The sequence below is a fragment of the Capricornis sumatraensis genome, chromosome 16 (genome assembly GCF_032405125.1).
Source record: "Capricornis sumatraensis isolate serow.1 chromosome 16, serow.2, whole genome shotgun sequence".
Classification (NCBI taxonomy): Eukaryota; Metazoa; Chordata; class Mammalia; order Artiodactyla; family Bovidae; genus Capricornis; species Capricornis sumatraensis.
In genome coordinates, this window is record NC_091084.1 from 39,325,584 (window position 1) to 39,350,755 (window position 25,172).

At 46.4% G+C, this 25,172-nt stretch overlaps 1 protein-coding gene across 1 annotated transcript in view; it reads right to left on the reverse strand.

Moving 5' to 3' along the window:
• The window catches only part of INSC (INSC spindle orientation adaptor protein), a 133,224-nt gene that overhangs the window by 75,482 nt on the left and 32,570 nt on the right, over positions 1-25,172 (reverse strand). The window contains exon 2 of the mRNA XM_068988692.1: positions 18,341-18,441. Coding sequence (XP_068844793.1) covers positions 18,341-18,441 — 101 coding nt within the window. The remainder of the gene's footprint in view (positions 1-18,340; positions 18,442-25,172) is intronic.

The following is a 25,172-nucleotide window of genomic DNA, read 5'->3' on the forward strand; positions in this document are numbered from 1 at the left end:
CTAACTGCCAGGCCCTGCCAGGTCCATCCAGCATGGCTGCCTTTCCTTCTGGGCGATGTCATGCTCTCCGATCTCTAGTAGACGTCTCGGACTGTCACAGTCCCTGCTTCTTCTCTTACTGCTGCGTCTTCTAGGTGCCACTGTGCCAGCATCAGAGCCTGGCATGACCCTGGGCATTCCAGGCATCAGGTGGCTTCTGTTGGGTACCACTACGCCCCTCTGAGTATGAACCCTGGAGCTAGACTGCCTGGATTAAATACTAGTCGGCCACTTGCTAACTACAACTATGGGAAAGTCTCCTTATGTTTGAGTTTCCTCTTCCTCACTGGCAAGATGGAGTGATGATAGTACCTAACTCCTAGGCATTTTTTGATTAATAAGTGAAAAAAAAAATGTATGAATATGCATATTCACCCACATACATATGTATACAACTATATGTAAATATTTGCTTAGAATAATTTCTGATAGGCAATACTGTGTGCGTTCATTATTTCTGGAGTGATTTGAATTAAAGCAGCTGTATTATCAGAACTTCGTTGCTTAAAAGTCAGAGAAATAAGGAAGAATTCTGAAAAGCTGACAGTCGTGGCCGTGTAGTTTTTCAGTCACTCCAGTTCCCCATATGAAAACTGGCAGACTAACCAGATAGCAGAGCCAAAACCCCGTGGATAATATTTACAACAAAACTAGACGGCAAGGGATTCCTGCAAAACTCAAACTGCAAGCAGGTGGGGACGAACCACCTGCAGTTACAAGAGTGTATGAGAAGCAGCAACAAGGAGGCATCTGGAGAGGATAAGAGCTTGGATGAGCCACTGCATAGTTACTGGAAAGGACAGTGTGACGATTTAGGAGTAGTAAGTGGAATCAGAAGGGATTTGCCTCTCTGAGGTGAGTGCAAGGCGACTACTCTAGACTCTTAAAACGGAACCAACAGGAATTCTTCTACAACAAAGAGCCACAGTAAGAAGAAACTTTGGGGAGTAAGATCAAAATTGAGCAAGACAGAGGCAACAGAGACAGAGGGGGAGATGTTCAGTCCAACGCGAAGGGCAGAACAGAGCTAGGAACCTTAGAAGGCAGATCACTATGTTTTTGAACCCTATACAAAAACAAAAGAAGATGGAGCTCTATGAAGTTAGAACAGCTTTCCTAAGCGCACCCCCCCCCAAATGTTCATAAAAACTAATTTCACATAGAAATGAGCAACAAAAATTTATTGAAGTATCATCCCATGTATAATTATTTTAGAAATAGAATAAAGAGCAGAATAATAACAATAAGAAAATGCCAGTAGAATGTACTCACAAAACAGAAGGAAATTATAACTTACTATTTCAATAACCATTACAAAAATGAGTTTAAATTTTTAAGAAAATTACAGATACAGAGTATACTACATAAATGAAAACAAGCATACAAAGCATATTCTAGTAAGATTGGACTTTTATTTAAAAGCAAAGAAAATCCTTTGTGCATTTAGAAATAAGTGCATATTAACTTACGTTTGTGTACATGTTAAATTGCTTCAGTCATGTCCAACTCTTTGCGACCCTATCGACTGTAGCACACCAGGCCCCTCTGTCCATGGGGATTCTCCAAGCCAGAATTCCGGAGTGGGTTGCCATGCCCTCCTCCAGGGGATCTTCCCACCCCAGGGAGTGAACCCATGTCTCCTGTGACTCCTGCAGAGTCATTATTATTATTCTGCTCTTTATTCTGTGGATTCTTTACTGCTGAGCCACTGGGGAAGTCCATGTTACTTATAAAGGACCGAAATTAGGCTATAATAATATTTTTAGAGCAATCCTTTTTACTAGTAAAAAAAAAAAAGTAAAGTAACATATATAAAATACTAAGGGAAACCAAGGATTTTATATTTAGCCAAAAGGACGTTCAAGTATAAGGAGGAGCCCTGATTCCTGTGGCAGCAGTGGTGTTGGAAGACAATCACTCAAGAACAATTAAGATAAAATCAATAGGACTTCGATACCAATTCATACAGATGATGAATGACAGGAACTAGTCAAAGAAGTGACCCAGATTTTTGACTTGAGCAGATGAATGGACAGGCAAAACCAGGTCAGAAGACAGGAAGGTGGGTTCAGTTTGAGACTAGTTGAATCCAATGGACCTACTGTCTCTTCTTTTGAAGAAGGCCCATCCTTCTCAGTGGACTCCCTCCCATCGAACTTCATTCCCCCAAATTCTGGGCACTTCCAGCCTCCATGCAGAGTGTGTGGCCTCCATACCTTCACATGTTCAACTTTGAATATTTATTCAATAAATATTTCCTTAGTGCCTACAATGCGCTGGGAATTCTTCTAGCCACTTGGGATACAGAGTGAAAAAGCCAAAAAACATCCCTGTCCCATGGAAGGTACTTTCTAGCAGGGAAAACAGACAATAGCAATAAACTGCAATAAATTTAAAAGTGCAGAGCCATTGCAGGAGGTGCAGCTCCGATTCCTGGGTCTGGTAGATCCCCTGGGGGAGGAAACGGCAACCCACTCCAGTAGTCTTGCCTGGAAAATCCCATGGACAGAGGAACCTGGCAGGCTACAGTCCACGGAGTCACAAAGGGTCAAACACAACTAAGGACACACGCAGTGCATTAAAAGCAGATAATTTCTTTTCAAAAGATGTAAGAGTAAGTGGGGATGAGATTGTTCATGTGGGAAGCAGAAAGGTAATGCCACTTAAAGGATCAGGGTAGGACCCACTGAGAAGGTAGGATTTGAGTAAGTGCTTCAGAGAAAACCAACCATGGTTAAATACAGGTACTGGGCATTCCAGGCAGAGGGAACAGATGGTACAAAGACCCTCCACTGGAGTAGGCCTGGGTGTTTGAGAAACAGTACAGAAAAAAATATGGCTAGAATGGAGTGAACAAGCGAAAGATCAGTAAGAGGTGAGAAGGGACTCAGGCTAGATCATGGAGGCCCCTGAAAGCCACTGCAGGCACTCTGGGATTTCACTCTGAGTAAACATGAGAATTCGTCCTGAGACATCCGAGGAATCTTGTCATCGGATATCAGCTGGGTCCACCCGGCCCCCACGCCATTCTACAACCCAACTCGGAAGAGTTTCTCACGAAGGGTTTTATAGAAACAACACATAGATTAATTTAGAATGACAACCTCTGCTATGCAGTAAACTATAAATTGTTTACTAAACAGTTAATTTAAGCATAATTATTTATGTAACAAACTATAAATAATTTACAGTATGGTTAGGAGATTCACTTCCAGTACCTCTTTAGTAGGGCACTGGTGAACCAGTGAAGCCCAGCCAGCTGAGACCAAGGAAATGCTGCTCCCTGATCTTGTTCAAATCTTCCAGCATCTTCATCGCCCTGCTTCTGACCGACGCAGAGCTGCAGCAGCACAGGCCTTTCTGTGCATTGAGGCTTTTGTGAAAGGGGCAGACAATTCTCTACCTCTCCATCCCTGACCGCTCCTAGTTCACATTTTAAGGGTAGAGATGTCCTCATTTTCATTATTCATCCTACCCATTTTGACATATGTGTTCCATAAGTCTTTCTGTTAATTGAACTGTCCAGTATAACAGGGTTAGAGAGTTGATCCTACTTTTCAGATATTCACAGGAGTAATGGCCCACCAATATACCTTGAAGCTAATACCAGGGAGTAATTTGTGAAGGGGACATGGATAATGGCATGACAGTCACTTTGTCCCATCTGTTTCTCCAGGTTGTGGCTTCCACTGATCTACAGAAGGACTTGAAGGTAGGAAAGAGATTTGGATACATTAAGTCAATTTTTTAAAAAATTTGGCCTTGTTCCAAGCATGCTATAAAGGAAATATTTTTTGAGTACCTCTGCAATCCAGGCACATATCAAGTGCTGGCATATACAGTATCTGTCTTGCAGTTGTCGTTGTTTAATCTCAGTAGTGTCCGATTCTTTTGCATCCCCATGGACTATAGCCGGCCGGTTCCTCTGTCCATGGGATTTCCCAGGCAAGAATATTGCCGTGAGTTGCCATTTCTTTCTCCGGGGGGACTTCCTGCCCCAGAGATCAAACCCATGTCTCCTGCATTAGCAGGCAGATTTTTCACTGCTGTGCCACCAGGGAAGTCTGTCTTGCAGTTTTAGGATGCTATTTTATCATCCCCACTTTTGCAGGGGAGGAAAACTGAGGCTCAGCCCTCTAGTCTGTCCAGCACCTATGAGTGCACTGCTGTTTTCTCTTTCAGAAAGCCAAAGAGCAGGAATTTGGCTCCAGGTGACTATTTCCAGTCCAGGGAGCCAAGTTCATGTGTACATTTCACAGCTGCCTCCTCTCTGATGATTGCAAGCCCATCTTGTTAACTTTATGAAACCCTGGCATTTTAGATGCCCTCAGAGAATGAAACTGTTGTTAGTCCTGCAGTCATATCTGACTCTTTGTGACCCCATGAACTGTAGGCTGCCAGGCTCCTCTGACCATAGTATTCTCCAGGCAAGAATACTGGAGTGGGTTGCCATTTCCTACTCCAGGGGATCTTCCCAACCCAGGGATCAAACCTGGGGTCTCCTAGGCTGCATGCAGATTCTTGACTGTCTGAGCCACCAGGGAAGCCCCCAGAGAAAGATGCTACTAATAATCCCTGGTCTTTCTTTAACTCAGGAACAACTAATTTTTGAACCTCCTAAAAGGATACATGTATGCGTGCACATTGTCAGTACACATGTAAGAACTGGCATGATGCTACTCACAGCAAGAATACGTGATGAGGCCCCATCACGTGTCCTCATCCCACTCCACCGCTTAACAGCTGTGTGGCCTTGCATGTGACCCTTGCCCTCTCTGAGCCTCAGTTCCCTGACCTGCTCTCTCCCTCATTCCCCAACCATTGTCTCAGCCTCACCAAGTTCTTTCAGTGCCTCTCCTGAGACTTCCAGCCTCCCAGCCTTTGCAGCTGTTGATCCCTCTCCTCCTGTCTCCTCTGCACCTTGCTGGTGCCCACACATCCTTGAAATCTTGTCCCAAATATCACTCTTGGGGCAAGTGTCTCTGACTCCTAGGTGAGCTTACCTCCCGTGGGTCCTGTGTGTCTGGAGCACCCTGTCTTTCCCCCATCATGACACAGGTCTCAATTATTCAACTATCTTGTTTATCTACTAGCCCAGAGGTCTCTAATCTTTCTGGTACCAGGGACCAGTTTCATGGAAGATAATTTTTACATGGACTGGGGGTGAGGGGTGGATGGTTTCAGGATGACTCAAGCACAGTAGGGTTCCCGCTCCAACGAGAGTCTGATGCCTCCACTGATCTGACAGGAGAAGGAGCTCAGGTGGTAATGCAAGTGATAGGGAGCAATTGTAAATAGAGATGAAGCTTCACTTCCTCACCTGTAGCTCACATCTTGCTGTGAAACCCATGTAACAGGCCTTTGACTGGCATTTGTCTATTGCCCAGGGGTAGGAGACCCCTGCACTAGTCCATAGCAGGGCAGGACTTCCGTTTGTCATGCCTGCCCTTTACCCTTCCCCTCGCACTGGACCTGATATAGTGAAAATGTTCAGTGCATATATTTATGGAACTGAATTAAGTTTAAAAATCTATCAAATGGGGATAACAATGACCTGCACTGCTGTACCGTCTCATGGGGTTATTGTGATAAGCTCCATAACCGTTACTGCTAACATTTATTGAGACTGGGCCCTGGGCCAAACTACCATGGGGATGGCTTTGTGCAGATCTCACTGTGACCCTGAGGGCAGGGCATCATAATTATCTTATTTTTACAAATGAGGAAACTGAAGCTTGGAGAGGTTACATGAACTATCAGATATCACTCAGATTGTAAGTGGCAAAGTTTGGCTCAGAAACCAGCCCATCAGACTCTAGACCCTGTCTGTTCTTAAATGCCACTCTAACCTGCACTGGAAAGGCCATGCTCTGTGCAGGTGGCATGTTCAGGCCTGTCAGGTAAAGATATAAACGCCTTCTCACATCCCCAGGCAGAGTCCTTGCTTGGCCTCAAGTTTCATGGCTGTTAACACAGGACCTGAAGCATAGACTAAAGACGGTTTTAGCTTTATCTTTCCCACTGTATTCTCCTCTTCACTTTAAGGAAAGTATTTTCATTTGCCAAAGTGAAACATTTAGGAGAATTCACAGATCCTGCATCACAGCTGCCATCCTGGTACCTCCATGGGGTTCCGGGAAAGGGAGGTGAGAGTCCAGAAGTCACCACTAGAGGGCTTCCAAGAGCAGATCTATACCATCACTTGTGGACTCCAGCCCCCAGCACCTTGACCCCCTTCTTCCACCACACTCTCACATCAGCTCCAGCCTTAGGCTGTGACCAAGAGTCCTCTGTCCCTGGTTTTGGGCAGACTCCAGGCATCCTTAGGCTTTAGCTTCAAAAGGACCCCAGGTGCAGAGGTCAGGAGAGGCTGCCTGTCCCACCAGGTCCTGCAGCACGTGCTGGGGCCAGGCTGGGAACCCTAGTGCCCTGGTGTCATCTGTGTGCATTCTCATCACCAGCCTGTTATAGAAGCTGAGGACACAGCTGAAAAGAAGAAAATCCCAGTGCTCACACAGCTCAGGCAAGATCCCAAACAGGGAAGAAAGCACTAAGAATCCAATCTGGTCATAATTATAACAGTAGCTCATGTATTGAGTTCCAGCAATGAGCCAGGCAGTGGTCTAAGCTCTCTCAATATATTATCTCCTTAATCCTCCCCACAGCCCTGGGAGAGAAGACTGTTATTAATCTCATTTACAGACAAAGAGACTTCTGCTGGGAGAGGTCACATGGCAGTAAGCAGTGAAGCCAAGACTCAGACCCATGCTCTAGAGCACAGGCCTTCTCCTCATATCAACTAAACACCACACTGCGAGTTAGAAGCTGTGAGCAGGAGAGTCTGGGATCACAGGAGACAGAGGGCCTGACTTCGCCTGGGAATATGTATACAAAGGAAATGACATTTGCCCTGGTTCTTAGAGGAGAGGAGTTGGCCAGGATGACAAGGGCCAAAGGGCTTCCACATAAATGCAAAAGCGCCTGGGGACACAGAAATAGTAATACAACTAGAAGTTTCACTAGACTCAAGTCAGGGGCCGATGAAGGGGCCTAAGGATGGAGGACCAGTTGATTAAAGACCTTGAATACCATGATTAGGGATTTGGATTTGGATTTAATCCTGAGGGCAATTTGGAGCCACTCAAAACATATCAGAGCAGGGCAGTGACATAACTGTGCAGAGACTCAGTAGAGAAGGGACTGGAGTGGACTGAATGTTGTACAGGAGGTGACCTGCCAGCAGGTGACCTGCCAGGAGGCGAAGGTTGTACAGCAGAGAGAGGACAGCAGGCTGCACAAAGACGTGGCACGCGACAGGAAGAAGTGGGTGGTTGGGCGAGGCGAGAGGATGCGAGGGTGAAGGAGGGGAAGCAGCAAGGCTGGCTCCTGGGGCCTGGTCTAGGTGCCCGGTGCAGCCCTGGCTGAGACGGGAAACCTATCCAGAGGAGGAGTCGGTTTTCATCTTGCTTGGTTTCAGGGTGAGGTATGATGATGAGTAGGATACACAAGGTCACAGCAGAAGTGGGTGCGAGGCCTTACAGAGGGGTCTGTCGAAGAGGCCCCACGCCTTCCCAGGGAGGAGAGCAGGCCTGGAGAACCCGGAACGGCCCCGCCACAAGCTGGTCCACTCCCAGCCGCGGTCACTGTGCCGCCACATAATGAGATGTTCTTCTCAATTTTGGAGTCCGGGGACTGTGGCTCCTGAGGCTTTGGACTCAGCCCATAACTGCAGAGCTCGTCAGATTCTGTGTCATTAGCTGTCCGGTTCCCAGGGCGCCACCTTTCCTACTGTATTTGCCGATTGACTCCCCAAGATACAAAGTCTGGTTGAACAGGGCAGCTCTTGCTGTGCAGTGGGGACTGTCTGCTGTCCCCACACCCCACAACTCCCAGTGGTTGAACCATCCTCAGCTGTGAACCTGGACATGAAATCTTCCCATTCCTAGTACAGATGATCTGGCTTCTCATACAAAGGGAGGAAATGAAAACCAAGGTCAAAGCAGATGGACTGGCAATGAGTCACATACCCTTCATGGTGGAAACCTCCACAGCCAGGAGCTGGAGGGGCCAGGGGCCAAGACCGAGGTTGGAGTTCCTCTGTCTCCGTGGTGAGCTGGAATCTGATGCTGGGAAGATGCCCCTGTGCCCGGGGAGCAGGCGGGCATCCCAACAGTGAGCCAGGCTCACAGGAGCCCTGTGCAGTTCCCAGCAGAGTCCCCAAGAGCTGCCTACTCCCCCAGTCGCCCTGCTCCTTGCTCCTGGATGGTGGCCTTCCTGGACATCTGGAAGGAGGTGACTGAGCCCCCAAATCTGGGTTTTCTGGAGTCTGGCAGATTCCAAAAGCCAAAGCCAGATGTAACCACAGTTATCTCCACATACCAGGCTACTGGTCAGATAGATTTTTTTTTAAGTTGGAATTTATCCAGGGTGGAGTTGGAGTAGGGGAAGGAAGTAGCATAGTCATATACCAAAGAATTACAGAATGAAACAATGGGCTTCCTAAGATGCATCTAAAATCAGAAGTAATTAACTACCCACACAGTAAGCAGGAAGAATTACCAACAATAGGACACCTTCTGGGAACCAACAACTCTCTCCTTCAGCCCACACAGGGGTTTGATGGTTGGTGATTACCCACCCATTATACAGAAGTAAAAACTGAGGCTTAGAAGCATTACTTAACTTGCCTAAGACCTCACTGTTAATAATCATAATGAGGTTAGGATTGAGGACACACTCTGGACACTGTGCTAAATGCTTGGTCCAATCTTAATGATTTAGTTTACCCTCAAAATAGACATACACAGACTACTATGTATAAAATAGATAATTAATGAGAACCTATAGAGCAGAGGGAATTCTACTCAATGTTCTGTGGTGATCTAAATGGGAAGGATATCACAAAAAAAGAGGGGATATATCTATATATACAGCTGATTCAATTTGCTGTACAGTAGAAACTAACACACCATTATAAAGCATCTACACTTGGGCAAAAATTAAAACAAACAAACAAAAACAATCCCATGAAGGTCACATAACAGATTTGGGAGTTGAAGTAACTTGGCCAAGATCTCAAGGTGGATAAGTGGAAACAAGAATTTATGTAGAGCTTTGCTCTTACCTAAATAGTATGTTTTTTTTTTTTAACAGTCTTCAGCAATTTAACTGATATTCACACCCTCAAATCCATAGCTGGGGCTCTTTCTCCCATGCTAAACTCTTCTTATATGACTATCAATGCCTTTTTTTTCATAAATATATGTATGGGCTTCCCAGGTGGCAATAGTGTTTAAGAATCTGCCTGCAATGCAGGAGACCTGGGTTTGATCCCTGGGTTGGGAAGATCCCCTGGAGAAGGGAACAGCAACATATTCCAGTATTCTTGCCTGGAGAATCCCATGGACAGAGTAGCCTGGCAGACTACAGTCCATGTGGTGGCAAAGAGTCGGACGTAACTGAGAGACTACCACTTCCACTCCCTTGCATGTGTACACATATCCTCTCCCTCTTGAGTCTCCCTCCAACCCCCACCCCCATTCCATCCTTCTAGATCATCACTGAGCTGAGCTCCATGTGTTATACAGAAGCTTCCCACTGTTCTACACATGGTGCTACATGCATGTAAACTGTATTCTCTCAAGTCGTCCCCTCCTCCCTTTCCCCTCTGTGTCCACAAGTCTTTTCTCCATGTCTGTGCCTCTCTTCCTGCCCTGCAAAGAGGCTCATCGCTACCATATATAAGTCTTTTTAAAGCTTGTGATCATTTAAAGACTACAGTGTGCCCACTCATTTCTCAAACTCCTGCCTTATTTCCTTCTGAGAGAGAATGGGGTGTGTGTTGTTTAAATTCAGGACTGGCCCACTGGCTGCATCATCACAGATGTCTGACAAGTTTGCCCCAGAAGAACTGCCAAGGTGGGAAGCCAGGGAGACGGGGCAAAGTAGGAGTGCCCTTCTGAGGACTCTTTCCCATCCTCGTGCTGCCTCTGCTCCTGCCCCTCGGGCATCCTGCCTCACTCTTCAAAGCCCATCACTGGGGGAAGGGAACTGTGCCAGACCATTCAGATGCCAAAGGGAACAGCTTTCCGCAGTCCAGCAGACCCATGCCCTGGCCCCTAGCTTCTGATATCAATGTCTCATTGCCAGATAATCCTGTAGATCTGGCATCCAGGGTTCCCCCAAAACACTGGGGGTCAATAGTTTATGAAAATCTCTGTCTACGTTCTTGTTGGCTCCTTTTAAAATCTTTTCACTCAGAATGAAAATTCAATTATTTCTTCTAAGTCTGGAATTTCGATCTCTCTGCCTTATTTTATTCTACTTGCTAATGTGAAGCGGAGAGTTTTCTGTAAAAGAATACTTTTCTATGCTAAGAACACTTAGTAATGATCCCCAAATTTTACTGAGCGTCCCAGTGGGCCAAGCTAGGTGTTGGGATTATATAGGAGAGATAGTGAGGATGTGATCTCCAAGAGGGCAGGAACTTCCATTAGAGTGTGACATAATCCTCAGACCTAGCACAGCACCTGGCATGTCATAAGCACTCGACAAACATTTGCTGAATGAATAAATGAATGATTTTAAATAAGCAATTATAGTTCAGTATGTTCCATGTGGCATTTTTAAGTAACCAGAAGGAATTTGGGGCGCACAGAGAAGTTCAGCTCAAGCTAGAGGATCTGAGAAAGTGTCCCAGGCCAATGCTAGGAGGATGCCTTCAAGTGCGCTAGAAACAGCAGAGTTGGAAAGCGACAGGATTTCAAACAGCATGTGCAAAGCAGTGGAGACGTGGAGCCGCATGCTGGGAAGATGACAAGTTGCTAAGAGTAGTCAGAGGGGTGGAATGAACTCAGTCAAAAATAAGAACTTCAAATCAAGAAGCGTGTTGGAATGCTGGGATTCATGGATTTATCTGTATTTTATTCCAGCAAAGCCGGGTGCTCTATCCCCACCCCTCATAAAGCACTTCTCCAGGCTATACCACAGGGCTTCCATAAAACCTGAACAAGGCACACCCTCAGATGCTGGAAGGGGCTCCCAAACTGAAATGTCTTACAATTTCCTTCCCAGCTACAAGGCCAACACAAAACTTTTTCATGCTTCTCACTGAAAGGAGTAAGACCTTGTTTGTTTTGGTCAATGAGGTTCTTTCACAGCCCTGAGGCCCTCAAGTGGGATCCTTTTTGTCCAGAAAAGGGAAAAGACTATCCAAAACTCACTCACCAACTCCTAGAACATTAGCACTGAAAGAGTCCCTGGGAAACGTTTGCCTACCTCCTCATCCTCAGATGAAGAAAACAAAGCTCAGAGAGGGAAATGATTGTCTGAGGACACAGAGCAGGTTAGTGCAGAACCAGGGCTGGGAAGGAAGGAAGGGAGGAAGGAAAACAGGATGTGAGAAAGGCCAGCCTCTGGCCCCTGGTCACTGCTCCCCATTGCACCGTGCTCCCCCGCAAGACATTAAATGATGAAATCGCAGACATTTTTTCCAACGAACATAAAACCAAAAGATTAAAAATATTTCTGAATTGCTATCCTTTAGGAGGAAAAAAAAAAAGTCTCTCCAACTGTCTGACTCCTTCAACCAATTAAATCTTTGGCTGCCACTCAGAAACAGTATTTAAATTAATCAAGGTAAAACTCTAGCTTATCCTTTCCCTCCATGCGGCAGTTTTCTACCATAAAGAATGAAAACAGCTTGCTTGGAGAAAGGAACAAACTTCAAGCTAAGGAATTAAATTTCTCACAGTCACCTGAGACGCCTCAGTGGTTAGTCACTCGTCATTTATTAAACATTTATTCATTCAACAACCAGTTTTTGAGCTTCTTTTGTGTGCATTTTAACCACAGGAGCACAAATATGAATCAGAAATGACTGACCCTCAGGATATTTATTGAGTCAGAAGGATGACATTTACATAACTCATTATAGTTCTACTCACGGCCTGGCCCAAAGTAGGTTCTTAGCCTAAAGTAAATTTCATTCAAATGAACGAGTGAATGAATGAAACTGAAATCTATTACAGATCACTGCTAACAAGAGGATTCCACTGGAGCTAGGACACAGGGCTGCTAGAAATCACTGGAGGCTAGCTGGGATAATAAACTTAAGAAACACAGCTCTGGGAAGGCAGGACTCCACAGAGAGTGGAAGGGGGCCTGAGAGTATTATAGCAGCTCCATTCCCCTCTCTGGGTTTCAATTTCCCCATCTCATAATACAGGGAGCTCTAAGGAAACTTCCAGCAACAACATTCGATGCCTCTATGATCCCAGTTCCCGGCACTATAAGGGAATTTAAATCCAACCTCCCCTCTTAAAAATGGAATCATTATTCCTATGTCTTTACAAGGTCACACCCTATGTTTCTGTGGATTTCTCTTGGGAGATGGGAGACGGAAGGGAATTTGATTCTAGCCTTCCTTTAGGTTTAAACAACAGGAAAATATCCAATTATCCCATTGACAATTACAGTCTGCACATTTCACTGCGGGCACAGAAAGCAGCCGGCAGCAGAAAACCAGCCTCAGAGCAAGGGCGTACACATGCAAGCCATTATCTACTTGGAGACAGGCTGGCCCGCGACAGCCTCACTGGCTCAGGGAAGCTGGGCGGGCCCTTGCCAGCAGCCTAGGGGTGACCCAGGAGGCTGCCGGCGTGCCACAAGCTTCAGCTGACTCATCGGAAACCTAGAGAGACATCTCTTCCTCCCAGTGAGACATCCCAAATAAAAGCCCCAGGTTGTATACTTGCTACAAATCCAAGCCTGATCACTTGAGATAAATTAACAAGTCCCACAAGGGAAGGCACCACACCCGATTCAGTCACCATCATGTCCTTAAGCACACAGCCCCATACAGAGACGTGATCTGCACTTAATACGTACTCGTAGAGAAATTTTGTGGAAGACTTAATGAATACTAATGAATAAACGGGGCTTCACTGGTGACTTGGCAGCAAAGAATCCACTTGCCAATGCAGGGGACATGGGAGACACAGGTTCAATCTCTGGGTTGGAAGATCCCCTGGAGAAGAAAATGGTGACCTACTCCAGTATTCTTGCCTGGAAAATCACATGGACAGAGGAGCCTTGTGGGCATCAGTCCATGGGGTCACAAAGAGTCAGACACAACTCACCAACTAAACAAAAACAACAATGAATAAACGACAGCCTGAATGAATGAATGAATGACTTCTTCATGTGATGCCCTCAAGAACATCATGGAAAAGACAGCCACAATAGAGTACTGGCTGGCACTCAGGTTCAAGCACCATCTGAGGACATGTATCCTGGCTCTGTTCTTTGTCAGTCTGTCCTGGACAAGTTAGCAACTTCAGCTCCTCAAGCCTCAGTTTTCTCATGCGACGGACATGAGGTTAATTTATCTCAAGTGATCAGGCTTGGATTTGTATGTGGCGTCTGGGTTCCTCCTCAAAGGAAAGACTTGCTGTCCCCAGCTGGCAGGACTTTCAGAGCTACCTTACCTGAGGTCATGCTCTGCCCAAAGTCACCCACTCCGACAGAATGAAGGTGGGATATGAAGGTCCTGGCCTGTCTGGCCAATGAACAACTCTGATCCTAAAGGTCCCTGTGAGGTCAGCTGAGTCGTCATCAAGCCAGCGTCACAATTCTGCACCCTGCCCCCAACCCACTCCCACCCCACCGGCCATGCCTGCTTCCTTCCTCTCCTGCCACAGGTGTCAATCCCAAAGGCACTCCCTAACGACCATCCTGAACTCTCACCCCCATCTCAGTGACTGCTTCCCAGGGAACCCAACCTATGGCCCCCTCATTAGCAAAACAGAGATAGTAGTAAGTATACACAAGGGCTGTGATGAGGACTGAGTGAATTGCTATATGTAAAAGCGACCAGCTCATAGTAAGTGCTGAATGAGAGTCAGCCAATTTTGTTACAGGGGTTAGTGACGTCCTTTCATCAGTATTCTCACCCTCACGCGCAGGAAACCAGAGAGAAAATGTCAGTGTCTCAGCTTGATCTGTGGGTAAGAGAAGTAATGAAAGGAAGGAGAGAAGGGAGGGAGGGAGGGAGGAAAAGAGGGAGGGGGAGTGGGAGACATGTCTTGATGTGGCCCTGTGTGCATCCCTCAGACTGGCCTCCAGTCCACCCTGCAGGAACCTCTCCATAGAGACTGTTAAATCAAAGGCCTGGGCCTCCTGCAGAAGAGGGGGCACGATGATAGTGGGCACAACCCTGGGAGCAGGCAGACAGGTGGCAGCACCCTGACCACCATGTCTGAATCCCCAAACCACTACCACCCTGCCCAGAGCCAACAGCAAGAACTGATGTACCAATCGCAGAGATGGGAGCCCAGAGACCCAAGAAGAAAGCAAAGATCAGCTAGAGACACAGCAGCCACAGTCTCTTGCTACCCAGAGAGTTGATCCCCTGTCCCCTTCACTCCCACCAAAAAATTCATGAACTTCTGGGGAAGTATTTGAACCTGAGCTTGCAATGATTTTTCACTGCTGAGGGAGGGAGATTAGGGGTGGGGGGTGGCTTACTGTTACCAGGATGGCCTTGTAAAATGTAGGTTGGCACACAGAGGCCTAGAGAGACCTTCCTTCTTAGACCTCAGCACTTAGACGACCTTTTAAAGCAATGACCACGGTCACCCTGTTGTAGAAGATAAAACTGGTGCTCAGACAGGTTAGGCAGCAGCCAAAATCACAGAGCTGGTAGGAAGCGGAGCTGGGCTTTGAGCCCAAGTCTGATCCCGAGGCTTATATACTTTCAAATCTCTTCAGGTTCCTACATTAGAGTTTTCAAGAATAGGGTTCTGTTCTTCAGCTTGTTTACTTTATTTTATTGCTTTTCTAAAATTTATTTTTAATTGGAGGATAATTGCTTTACAATACAGTGTTGGTTTCTGCCATATAACAACATGAATCAGCAGTAGGATTTTTTATTATTATTATTATTTAAAATATGAAAACCTCCCAGGAGATTCAGATGTGGTCATAGTTGATAGCCATCACACCCCCTCCTATCACCCAGTTCAGTTCACAATCCCAACCTCTGGCCTCAGACACCTCTGCTCTCTGTCTTCTGTTCTCTTCCAGGAGCCAATACCTAGAAAAGCTCTTCTGATGCTATTTACTCAGAAGGGTCTCAAATACCAAAGGTCTAACCTAGACAGCTCACCCGGGCTGTGGGATGATCCCATGCAACTTGTACAACGATGTGAACAATGGCACTCCAGAGTGAAATTCAGTCTCAGTGGAACACAACAGAAAGAAGTCAATTATCCAGCCTTAATTATTTATCTGGAGACAATAACCATGGTGTTATTCCCCATGAGAGAGGCCTCTGCAGCTTGGAACAAGAGGAAAGAAGAGGCGGCTGCTATTGTCTGCTCATAATGAAGCATCAGATTGGACAAATGAACCCCTCTGACATCCTGTAAATACACATGAGCCCCCGCTGTGAACGTGGCCCAGGCACACACTCCAGAACACAGACAATGAACAGGGTGGTAGACGATTAATAGGATTATATTCCCCCACTGTTCCGGGTAGGCCTGGCCGGCAACGTGAGACTGTGATACAGTAAAGGAGGTGCCACCTTCTTTCTGCAGCCTGCCTCCCCGATCAGAATCAGAAGATTGAAGACATTCTAAACAAACAATTTTGCAGGTCGCGGTGTTTGCGGAATCATGTTAGTCTGGTATTTTCCTCCCAAGGTATCAATATTTGCTGTACAATGTCAGTTAGAAAGCCTGTCCTGACTCCAAAAGCATAATGATCTGATTCCTAAATCATTTTTATGTAATTTAATTTTCTTTTATTTTAAAAACTTCTGAGGAGGTTGGAAGAGAGAGCTCAGTGGCTCCCAGGGGCTGACGGAGTTCCAGAATGTGATCCACCTTGGCTCGTATTCTCTATTCCAGGGTCTTATTCTTTGTCTAAAGGAGATGGTAATATTGATTGGGCAGTTCCTATGTTTCAGACAGGCACTTTGTATATATTATCTCTTTTTTTACTCTTCGGATTTATTTTCAAACATTTTCTTCTACACAAAAATAAAGCATAAAAGCTATTTGCATACAGCAACAATTTGTTGTTCAGTTTATATGTGAATAGTAACAACATATACATATTAAAGGCTCGTCACAACCCGATGATGTAAGCATAAATATCTCTATTTCATTGATCAATAAACTGAAGCCCAAGGTTATAGCTAATAAGCAGCAGAACCAAGAATCAATTTTTGTTGGCGGGGGGGGGGGTCAAGATTCCTAACCACTGTCCTAAACTGCCCTGTGATGTCAGTTTCCGAAACTGCAGCACAGGCTCTGGTCTGACAATTCCAACCCCTGTGAGATCTGTAGAGGGGTCCCAAAGCCCTGTTGCCACAGATGTTGCTACTCATCTGAGTATACGGTTTTCAACCTGGGCAGGATGGGCGATGGAAAGACTGGGATTCCTCTGCATCTAGAGCACTTCTGCTCTTTTCTGATTATAAAATATTAGGCTGCTGGGAGTGTCTGCCCATGACTTCTTATTTTCTCAAAGAGGTGACTTGCCAATAGTAAGGGGTCAAGCAAAGTATTTCTAGAAGAACCCCCTAAGATCACCTACATGAAGAGCCACAGAGGGCCTCCAACATGTAGCAGGCACCCAATAAACAAGGGCCCTTCTTATATAGCTCTCACTGGATGGCAGATGTTTTGCATGTATTATTAGCTCATTTAATCCACACATCAACCTTATGTCTAGATACTATTATTACCCCTGTTTTATACATGAGGGAGCCAAGAAACCATGGGGTTGAAGAGTTCACATAAAACCATACAATTAGTTGAAGCCAGTCAGTCATGTGTTCAGAGGTGATAACATCTGCTCAAATCATGAGATCCCATCTCTGAGACTATGCATGTATCCTTACAGGTTTGCATCACACCATCTCTGAGCTCTACCTTAGAGTCCACGTGGAAAAATATTTGGGTCTCCATATTATACCTTACTCCCAGTGTCAGGCCACACAGGAAATTCTTAACTACATTTCTAACAGTGTTCTCAGCCCTCAGGCATGTTCATCTTCTTAAACCTCTTTATGATAATGGCTTTGGGGGAGCAGACCGATACTGTCATAGAGATTAATCCAACTCCAGTAGACTCTTAGCAAATATTTAATAAATCCTTCTGATTTTTAAAAAGCAAGACATACACCCAAAATACTCAAAAACAGAAAGAAAAATATAGCAATGCATGCTGTACATAGTTGAAGCCCCTATAATTCAGGCGGGGGTTAAAAAGAGAGATCAGATGGTAGTGGTATCAGAATACTGTGTAGGCCAAAATGTTTGTTTGGGTCTTTCCATAACATCGGGTGGAATAATGTGAATGAACTTTCTGGCCAACCCAATATATAAAGCAATAAAAAACAATGATTTAACAACCTTGGAAGGGCTTGGATTCTGCTGCCTCAAAACAGTCCCATCAAAACGTCTAAGCAAGAACTGAAAGGATAAGAGGAAGCTCTGAGCCTCAAACTGCAAAGTTCCTCCACAGACCAAACCTAAGTTAGAGTGACCCACCATCTCAGTTTGCCCAGGACCGAGGAGTTTCCAGGGACATGGGATTGTCAGTGCCAAAATCAGCACAGTACCAGGCAAACTGGGATAGCTGTCATCAGAGATTTGCTGCCCTGGTGCCTCCACCTCTGCTTCTGCCTAGGGCCACCAGGACCAGCCAGTCAGATCTCCACCTGCCTCCCCGTCCCCTTCACCTGTGTGAAGGTAGCTCTGGAACCCTAGGTCTTCCTTCGCCCATCATCCAGGCCTCACCCCATGCTTGGTGTATTCTTTCCTTCCCCTCACCACACTGCCCAACTCATGGCAACAAGTGTTTCCCAAAGATCAGCTCTGTGCCCACTCCTCCCATTGGTGCTTCGAGAGAAAGACACCTAATGGTAGGCTGATGTCTTCCAAGAGGCTCAGAGAGGCCAAGCCCCCTCAGTGGCTCCAACCTCCTGGTGCTTCCTCTGGGGTCCCTTCTGTGAGCAGCACACCCCACTTGATCTTTTGCTTCATTGTCTGCTTGGATCTTAAAATAGCCCCTTAGGGCAGGATGTGGCTGACTTCTCTGTGTCTCAGAGCCCAGTTCCATTTGTATTTGCTGAGTGACTGCAGTATCCCAGATACCTTGTCCTAAGCCTCCTCCCAGCACAGTGCACTGAGAGATGGGGCCACCTGAAAACCCTAGGATGCTGGGGCTGGGCCTCTGCCAGAGTCCAGATGGGGCAGGCCAGGCCCTGAGACACAGCGGTGGGACTTACCGCTGACCCGGCAGAGGAATGGAGTCCAGGTGGCGGCCTCCAGGCAGCGCCATCATGTTGACGCCAATCCGCAGCAAAGCCTGCTGACAGCGATCGGGGCCCTAGAAAGAGAAGGCAGGATGGGGTCAACCAGGGCCCCCAAGTAAGGAGGCCCAGTCATTTTCTCTCCCAAATCCTGGCCACAGGGGGTCATCTCATGTGTGGAGAGAAGCCCCCCCGGCCCTCCTCTGCTGTTTGAATCAGTTTATATTACACTGACCTCACACTCAATGCAAGACTCAGATCTGATCTTGATTCTAAGTCCCTGATGCACCATGAACCCCTAGAATTTTTCTTAGGTTTCATTGCCAAACACATACTTAACCCATTTTGCTTTGTACCCAATATTGGGACACACAGACCAGCAAATATTGCACAGGAAATATTTACACTGTAAAAGTTTGTAGTTTACCTGAAATTCACATTTTACCGGGCACCTTGTTTTCTTAGCTAAATCTGGCAACTCTGCATACTAATTCCTTAACCATATACTGTCAAAGTACTGGGTTCTTCACTTTGCTTATGTCTGGGAAATGTGACCCTGTAATGGCACGGTGGTTGCTTCCCCAAATCTGTTCCACTTTAGATGATGTCATTTCACCCAAACTTCCAGGAACTGGTTCAGTGATAGGCATGTGACCCAATTCAAGCCAATGAGCCATGAAAGAACTGTTTCTAGGAAAAATTTACTTTCTCCTTAACTGCAAGCCAGTCACAAGGTAAGATAGTATCTCTCCCACTGAACCTGAACAAGGAAGCACATCACTCCATAGCTGTCAGAGACTCCCTGGCCATCAAGAAGGGACCCAGCTAGAGAAGAAAGTGGACACACACAGGGAAAAACCTGCATCCTTGATCACGGAGCCACTGAATCAACCAGTGCTGGGTCTGGCCCACCTCTGGGCTTCCCAGTATGTAAGATAGTAAAGTTATTGTCTCAGTGAGGATTCTGGCTCAATAAATAGTCTAATAAATAAAAGTGATCCAGGTTCTGCACCTCCAGTCCCAGCACTAAGCACCCTCTTGGTTTGCCTGTGCCTCACAGGTTAGACCAAGTCAAATAGTGTCCTTCTTCCTCCATAAAATCAGCTGCCCACCTGTTTGTCTCCTGCCTCGCCCATCCTTTCCCACTCCTCTCTCTGTCATCTCCTTCTCCAAGCCAATGAAGAAGCCCTCCTTGGTGAAAATAAAGATTCTGCCCCCTTCATCTGAGTAAAGCAATAGTCAAGAGAGGGTTGACTGTCACCTATCATGCTCTGAGCTTGAGGACAACAGATCAAGACCCTCAGAGAAAACACAGGCATGAACTTGTGGGAGGATACAGCTGAGGAGGGCAGCAACTCAGGTCTAGAAAAATTAAACCCTTATGGTTACAAGTGACCCTTATGAGAAAAGAGTGGAGGAGGATTTTAATTAATAGTGATGTGGCTGGACATGAAGTACCCCTTGTGATGCGTGCTCAGTCATGTCCAACTCTTTGCAACCCTGTGGACTATAGCCCGCCAGGCTCCTCTGTCCATGGAATTTTCCAGGCAAGAATACTGGAGTGGGTTGCCAATTCCTACTCCAGGGGATCTTCCCAACCCAGGGATCAAACCCACATCTCCAGCCTCCTGCATTGGCAGGTAGATTTTTTTTACCACTGTGCCACCTGGGAAGCCCCCTTGTGATGCTTGGAACAAAAGACAAAGAGTGAATCTGAAAATATAGGGAAGGAGGAGCCCAGAACAAATTAGGGCTTTAGATAATTCCAGAGATTCACTGCCACTGCCTACTCCCTGCCCTGTGGGCCCCACTAGACTGAGACCGTGGAGGGCAGGAACCACTTGGTTCTAAGGGCTGGGCGCTTAGCAAACACTCGATATGACTATAGAAATACTGAGTGGAATGAATTTTTAATATATTTATGTTGAGCCCTAATTCTTCATCTGCAACAGAGAATAATAGTATCTGTTTTACAGGGCTATTATAACAATGACATAAGGTAAGGAATGCAGAAGTGTCAGGCCAGGCTGAGAGCTAAATCAATAGTTATTATTATGTTCTGAGAGTGTGCAGTGTGTTCAGCCCCGTGGTCAGCTCTGCCAGGGGAGATGCTTTTAAACACAGCATCTAAAGAACCCAGAACAATAACAGTGCTCCATGAGGGCTCCTTATCATCAGGAGCATCACGATTTTTATTACTTTCATTATTTTCATTATTGAGAAGGTATATTTTTGGAACCCAGTGAGTCAGCAACCTGAAAAGAAAGGCACAAAAGAAAAAAAGCTAGAAACAACAAAATGAGGTATTTGTTCCCTTTGCGATATCTCTGATGAAAGAAGCAAAAAGGGAAATACCCGCATCTCAGAGTGAATGCTCTGACGTGATCAGAGCACAGTGAGCAAGCAGATCTTATTTTAGTTCCATCTTCATCATGGAGAAGAATTGGGCAAAGTAAAAGTTGAAGAGGAAATCAGCTTAAGGCAGGTGACAGTAAGGGAAATTTAAGGTCACACGAAGCTCCAAGGCCCTTAAAAGTGTGAACAAGTTAGGATTCTGTGAGCACACCCGTGAACATTAGAGACCCTTCTAGATCTGATCAAGTTGAATCTGAGGGACCCTGAGAAAGGGTCCCTGAAGGCAGGAGAATGTTCTGACTTTCCAAGAGATTCCAGAAACACTTGGTGACCACAAAAGTCTAGAACAGATTCCTAATCAGTGGTCTGTGAGCCCTTTAGGCAGAAGCCAACTAGAGCCCAGATGGAACAAATCATGCTCAGACAATTTCTTCCTTTTCATTAGGAACCACTGGGCTCTCAGAGGAAGGAGATGCAATAAACCTAATGTATCTTGATTTTGTTGAAAGACCCAGTTGAGAGATCCTCATTGCCCTATTTCATCCACAGCCTTTCAGGAGTTAGGCCAGTGGAGGCTGTCTGCTGACAAGACCTTGGTTCACATGACTCTGCATGTTCCCAGAGGCTGGAGAGCCCACGTAGGGACATCTAGGCAGGACATGTATCACTGCCTCTGCATAGACTTTTATTCATGCCTCTTTTCCTCAGTGGGACAAACTCCTGGATGTCTGAAGTCCCATCTTGCTCAGTGAGAAGCTGGGCAAGCTACGTGGTGAAGCTGAGATGGTGAGTCAGATAAGTTCTCAGAGGAGCCACAGCTCATAATCACTGGGGACGGGGAACAGGTAAGGGCATATCAATAAGATGCATGTGTGCTAAGTCCTTTCAGTTGTATCAGACTCTTTGTGACCCTAAGGGCTGTAGAAGGCCAGGCTCCTCTGTCCATGGGAATCTCCAGGCAAGAATATTGGAGTGGGTTGCCCTGCTCTCCTCCAGGAGAGCTTCCCGATTCAGTGATCAAGCCCACGTCTCTAACATTTCCTGTACTGGCAGGCAGGCTCTTTACCACTAGAGCCACCTGGGAAGATCTGAAAGATGAAATGGCGACTATCAAGAATAAACCTAGTTGATGTTTATGAAGTGCAAATAATAATAATAATTGCTTGTATCCTTTTGAGTGTGTACTATATGCCAGGCACCTAAATGCTTCATATAGTATTAGCACCTTTAATATTATCAGCATCCCTCTGTGATGACAAGACCTCTGAAATTCAGTGGAAGCACGTGCACTGCCCCAGATCACACAGCTAGTAGGTGACAGAGGACCGGTCTCTGGGTTTTACGATTAGACAGAAGGTGAGGTGCTGCAGCAGGTGAAGATGATGACAGCAACAACGGTGACACAGTCCAGCATCTGCTAACAGGAAGTCTGACTCCATTCCCTGGGGGCCACACTCAGCCCTCACCCTCTCACCAGCGCCTCCCGCGGCTCCTACCTCCCAACCCATGAGATCAGCAGCTTCACTAAGTATCGGACCTCAGTGACACAGTCAGAGGACAGAAGAGTCCTTGGAAGAAGGAAGCCCCCAAACACTGCGCCAAATGGTAGAAGGAAGTGGGACACCAAAGGGAGCACGGGGAGGATATCTCCTGTTCCTCATTGGTTGGTTCCTTTAGTGAGTCATTAGGACAAAGTTGTGGGTCTAAAGGGCTTCCCAGGTGGCACTAGAGGTAAAGAACCTGCCTGCCGATGCAGGAGATATAAGAGATGTGGGTTCAATCCCTGGGTCAGGAAGATCCCCTGGACAAGGGCATGGCACTATTCTTGCCTGGAGAATCCCATGGACAGAGGAGCCAGGATACAGTCCATAGGGTCACACAGAGTCAGACAACTGAAGTGACTTAGCACATGCACACGGGTCCCAAAGGGGTCAGGGGATGGGAAACGACAGTCCCAGCTAAAGTCTAAAGTGTCACCAGATTTGTAGAGCCCCGTTTCAATCACGCAGCCCTCGGGCAGGTCTCCACAGACTGCTGGGTGGTTTCCCCCTCCCACTGACCTAAGCTGAACTCATCCTATTGAGCAGAGAGTTAGAATAGAACCCCTCCAAAGCTGCTGAGCATGTCAGGAAACCAAGAATGGATTCAAAGTAACCCCTTGACTATACGCCATCTGTCTTCACTGGTATTGCAGAACGAATTTAAAGTTTGGAGTCTAATAGATTTGGATTCAAATCCTGATTCTGTGTCTGATAAATATGTTACCTTTGGAAAAGCATCAGTCTTCATGAATACGATTTCCTCAATCATACCTGCCTCCCAGAAGCCTCATGAGGGTTAAATGAGATCACTCATAAAATTCTCTGATAGATAATATAATTCAAAATAATAGATCTTGTGCTTGGCACATGCTAGCCTCAGAGTAGGAGCACTCTTCCTCATAGAAGAAAGAGCTGAGAAATACTGGGATGGCCAATAAGTTCATTTGGGTTTTTCCATAAGGTGTAATGGAAAAACCTGAACGCACTTTTTGGCCAACCCAATATATCTCAGGGAGAGATGCTATCTTCCTCATGAGATAATGGAAAAGGACACATGTAGGGGTGATCAGGAAACAACAAACTCCATTACCTCCACTCTCTGCCCAGGGGCCTTCCTAATTCATGGGAAATCCTACCCTGGAGTTTGCAGCCTGGGTTCTGCAGGTCTCTTGGTGGTGTCTCCCCACCAGAGTGGTTCGTTTACAAGAAGGACTTGAAGTCTTAAGTGTCTCTGATTTAATTCAATGCCTTCTGCAACGACTGCTCATTTGGACAGCTCATTTCTGCTCTTGCATCCCATTAGAGGCAGCCCTTGCTCACCTCCATTTGGCTAAGGAGCCAGCTTAGGCTCTAGAGGAAACGGAAGCTATTTACAGTAAATTATTCAATTAGTACCAGGAGCAAGGCGGGGGGTGGGGTGGGGGGGTGCTTCTGCTGTTGTTTAATGGGCCAATCCAAGTACAGCTCAAGGCTGGGCTGGGACTGTTTAATCTAAAGAATCCATTAGGCCTGTCAACAGGAGCTGGACAGTAAATACTGTGGGAAGCAGTTAAGCTCCAGCAGCAGCACCAATAGAGAGAGGAATAGGAGCCGGGCATGGCGGTGGGTAGGAGAGGCACTGACCCAGGGATTCAATCAAGTCCCTCCTTACACCATCCCCCATCCCCTCATTATTTCTCCTCCATGGAATTTATCACAATTGTAATTAAACAATTAACTGTGAAATTAACGCCTAAAGTCTTTCTCCCTTGAGGATCCTACCAGGGGTTCAGACTAGGTCTGCCCCGCTGACTGCTCTATCTCCTCGCCACTCCTCACCACACCATCTCCCTCCTGACACAGTGCCTGGTACACAGATCAATTAACACTTGCTGATTGACTTGGTGAGTTCTTATTGAAGGAACTTCAGCTTCCTCACTGGGAAACCAGAGATGAAGGTACCTATTTTCACCACATGGTTATCAGAATTCAGTGAGACAGTTAGGAGGGCCTTTTGCAACCACACACACTGCATGGAAAGGGTTCTGCCTCCTAAATCCATGAGAAAGAGCCCCCTGCCCCTCTCTAGTTCTTGCAGTCCCCACTGCCTGGTGGTACCTTCCCTCCCTCCCACCAGCTCTATGCTCATCAGGTTCTCCAGATACACAGATGGATGAGTAGACAATCCCCAAACTGCACAAAAGCTACAATAACAAGAGCGTCCCTGATGGCTCAGTGGGTAAAGAACCCACCTGCAATGCAAGAGACACAGGAGACTCAGGTTCAATACCTGGGTTGGGAAGATCCCCTGGAGGAGGAAATAACCCGTTCCAGTACTCTTGCCTGAGAAATCCCATGGACAGAGGAGCCTGGCAGGCTACAGTCCAAAGGGTCACAAAGAGTCAGACATGGCTGAGCAACTAAACACACACACACAAGGGGGTGCTAAAGGGAGTCCAGAGGACCTCCAAGCAGAGTCGGTGAGAATGGAAGGTAGGGGGAGGGGGTCATGGGAAGTTTCTCAGAACATGACCCCAAAGCTGAGAGAAGAATGTGGGAATAAGGGAAGGAGAAGGGGCAGAAAGGAAGAACGTGCAGGCAGAGGGAAGGGCATGTGAAAGCACAGAATCCTGAGCATGATACGGTTAGGGAACTACCAGGGTTTCTAGAAAGGGGGACCTCTGGGCTGGTAGTGGAGTCAGGAGTAAGCTATCCCAGTGGCAAGGAAATACAGAAAAAGGAGTGGTCACTTTCAGCTGAAGAACAGGCCAGACTTCTTAGAGGAGGAGACATCTGACCTGAGTCTTAAATGCAGAGTGGGATCTTGCCAGGTGAAGATGGGACAGGACATTCAGTGCCAGGAGAGCCCTGGCAAGACCAGAAAATGCAGCAGGTATTAGAGACCCAGGTCTCCTGTTGTGGGGAGGGGAGGT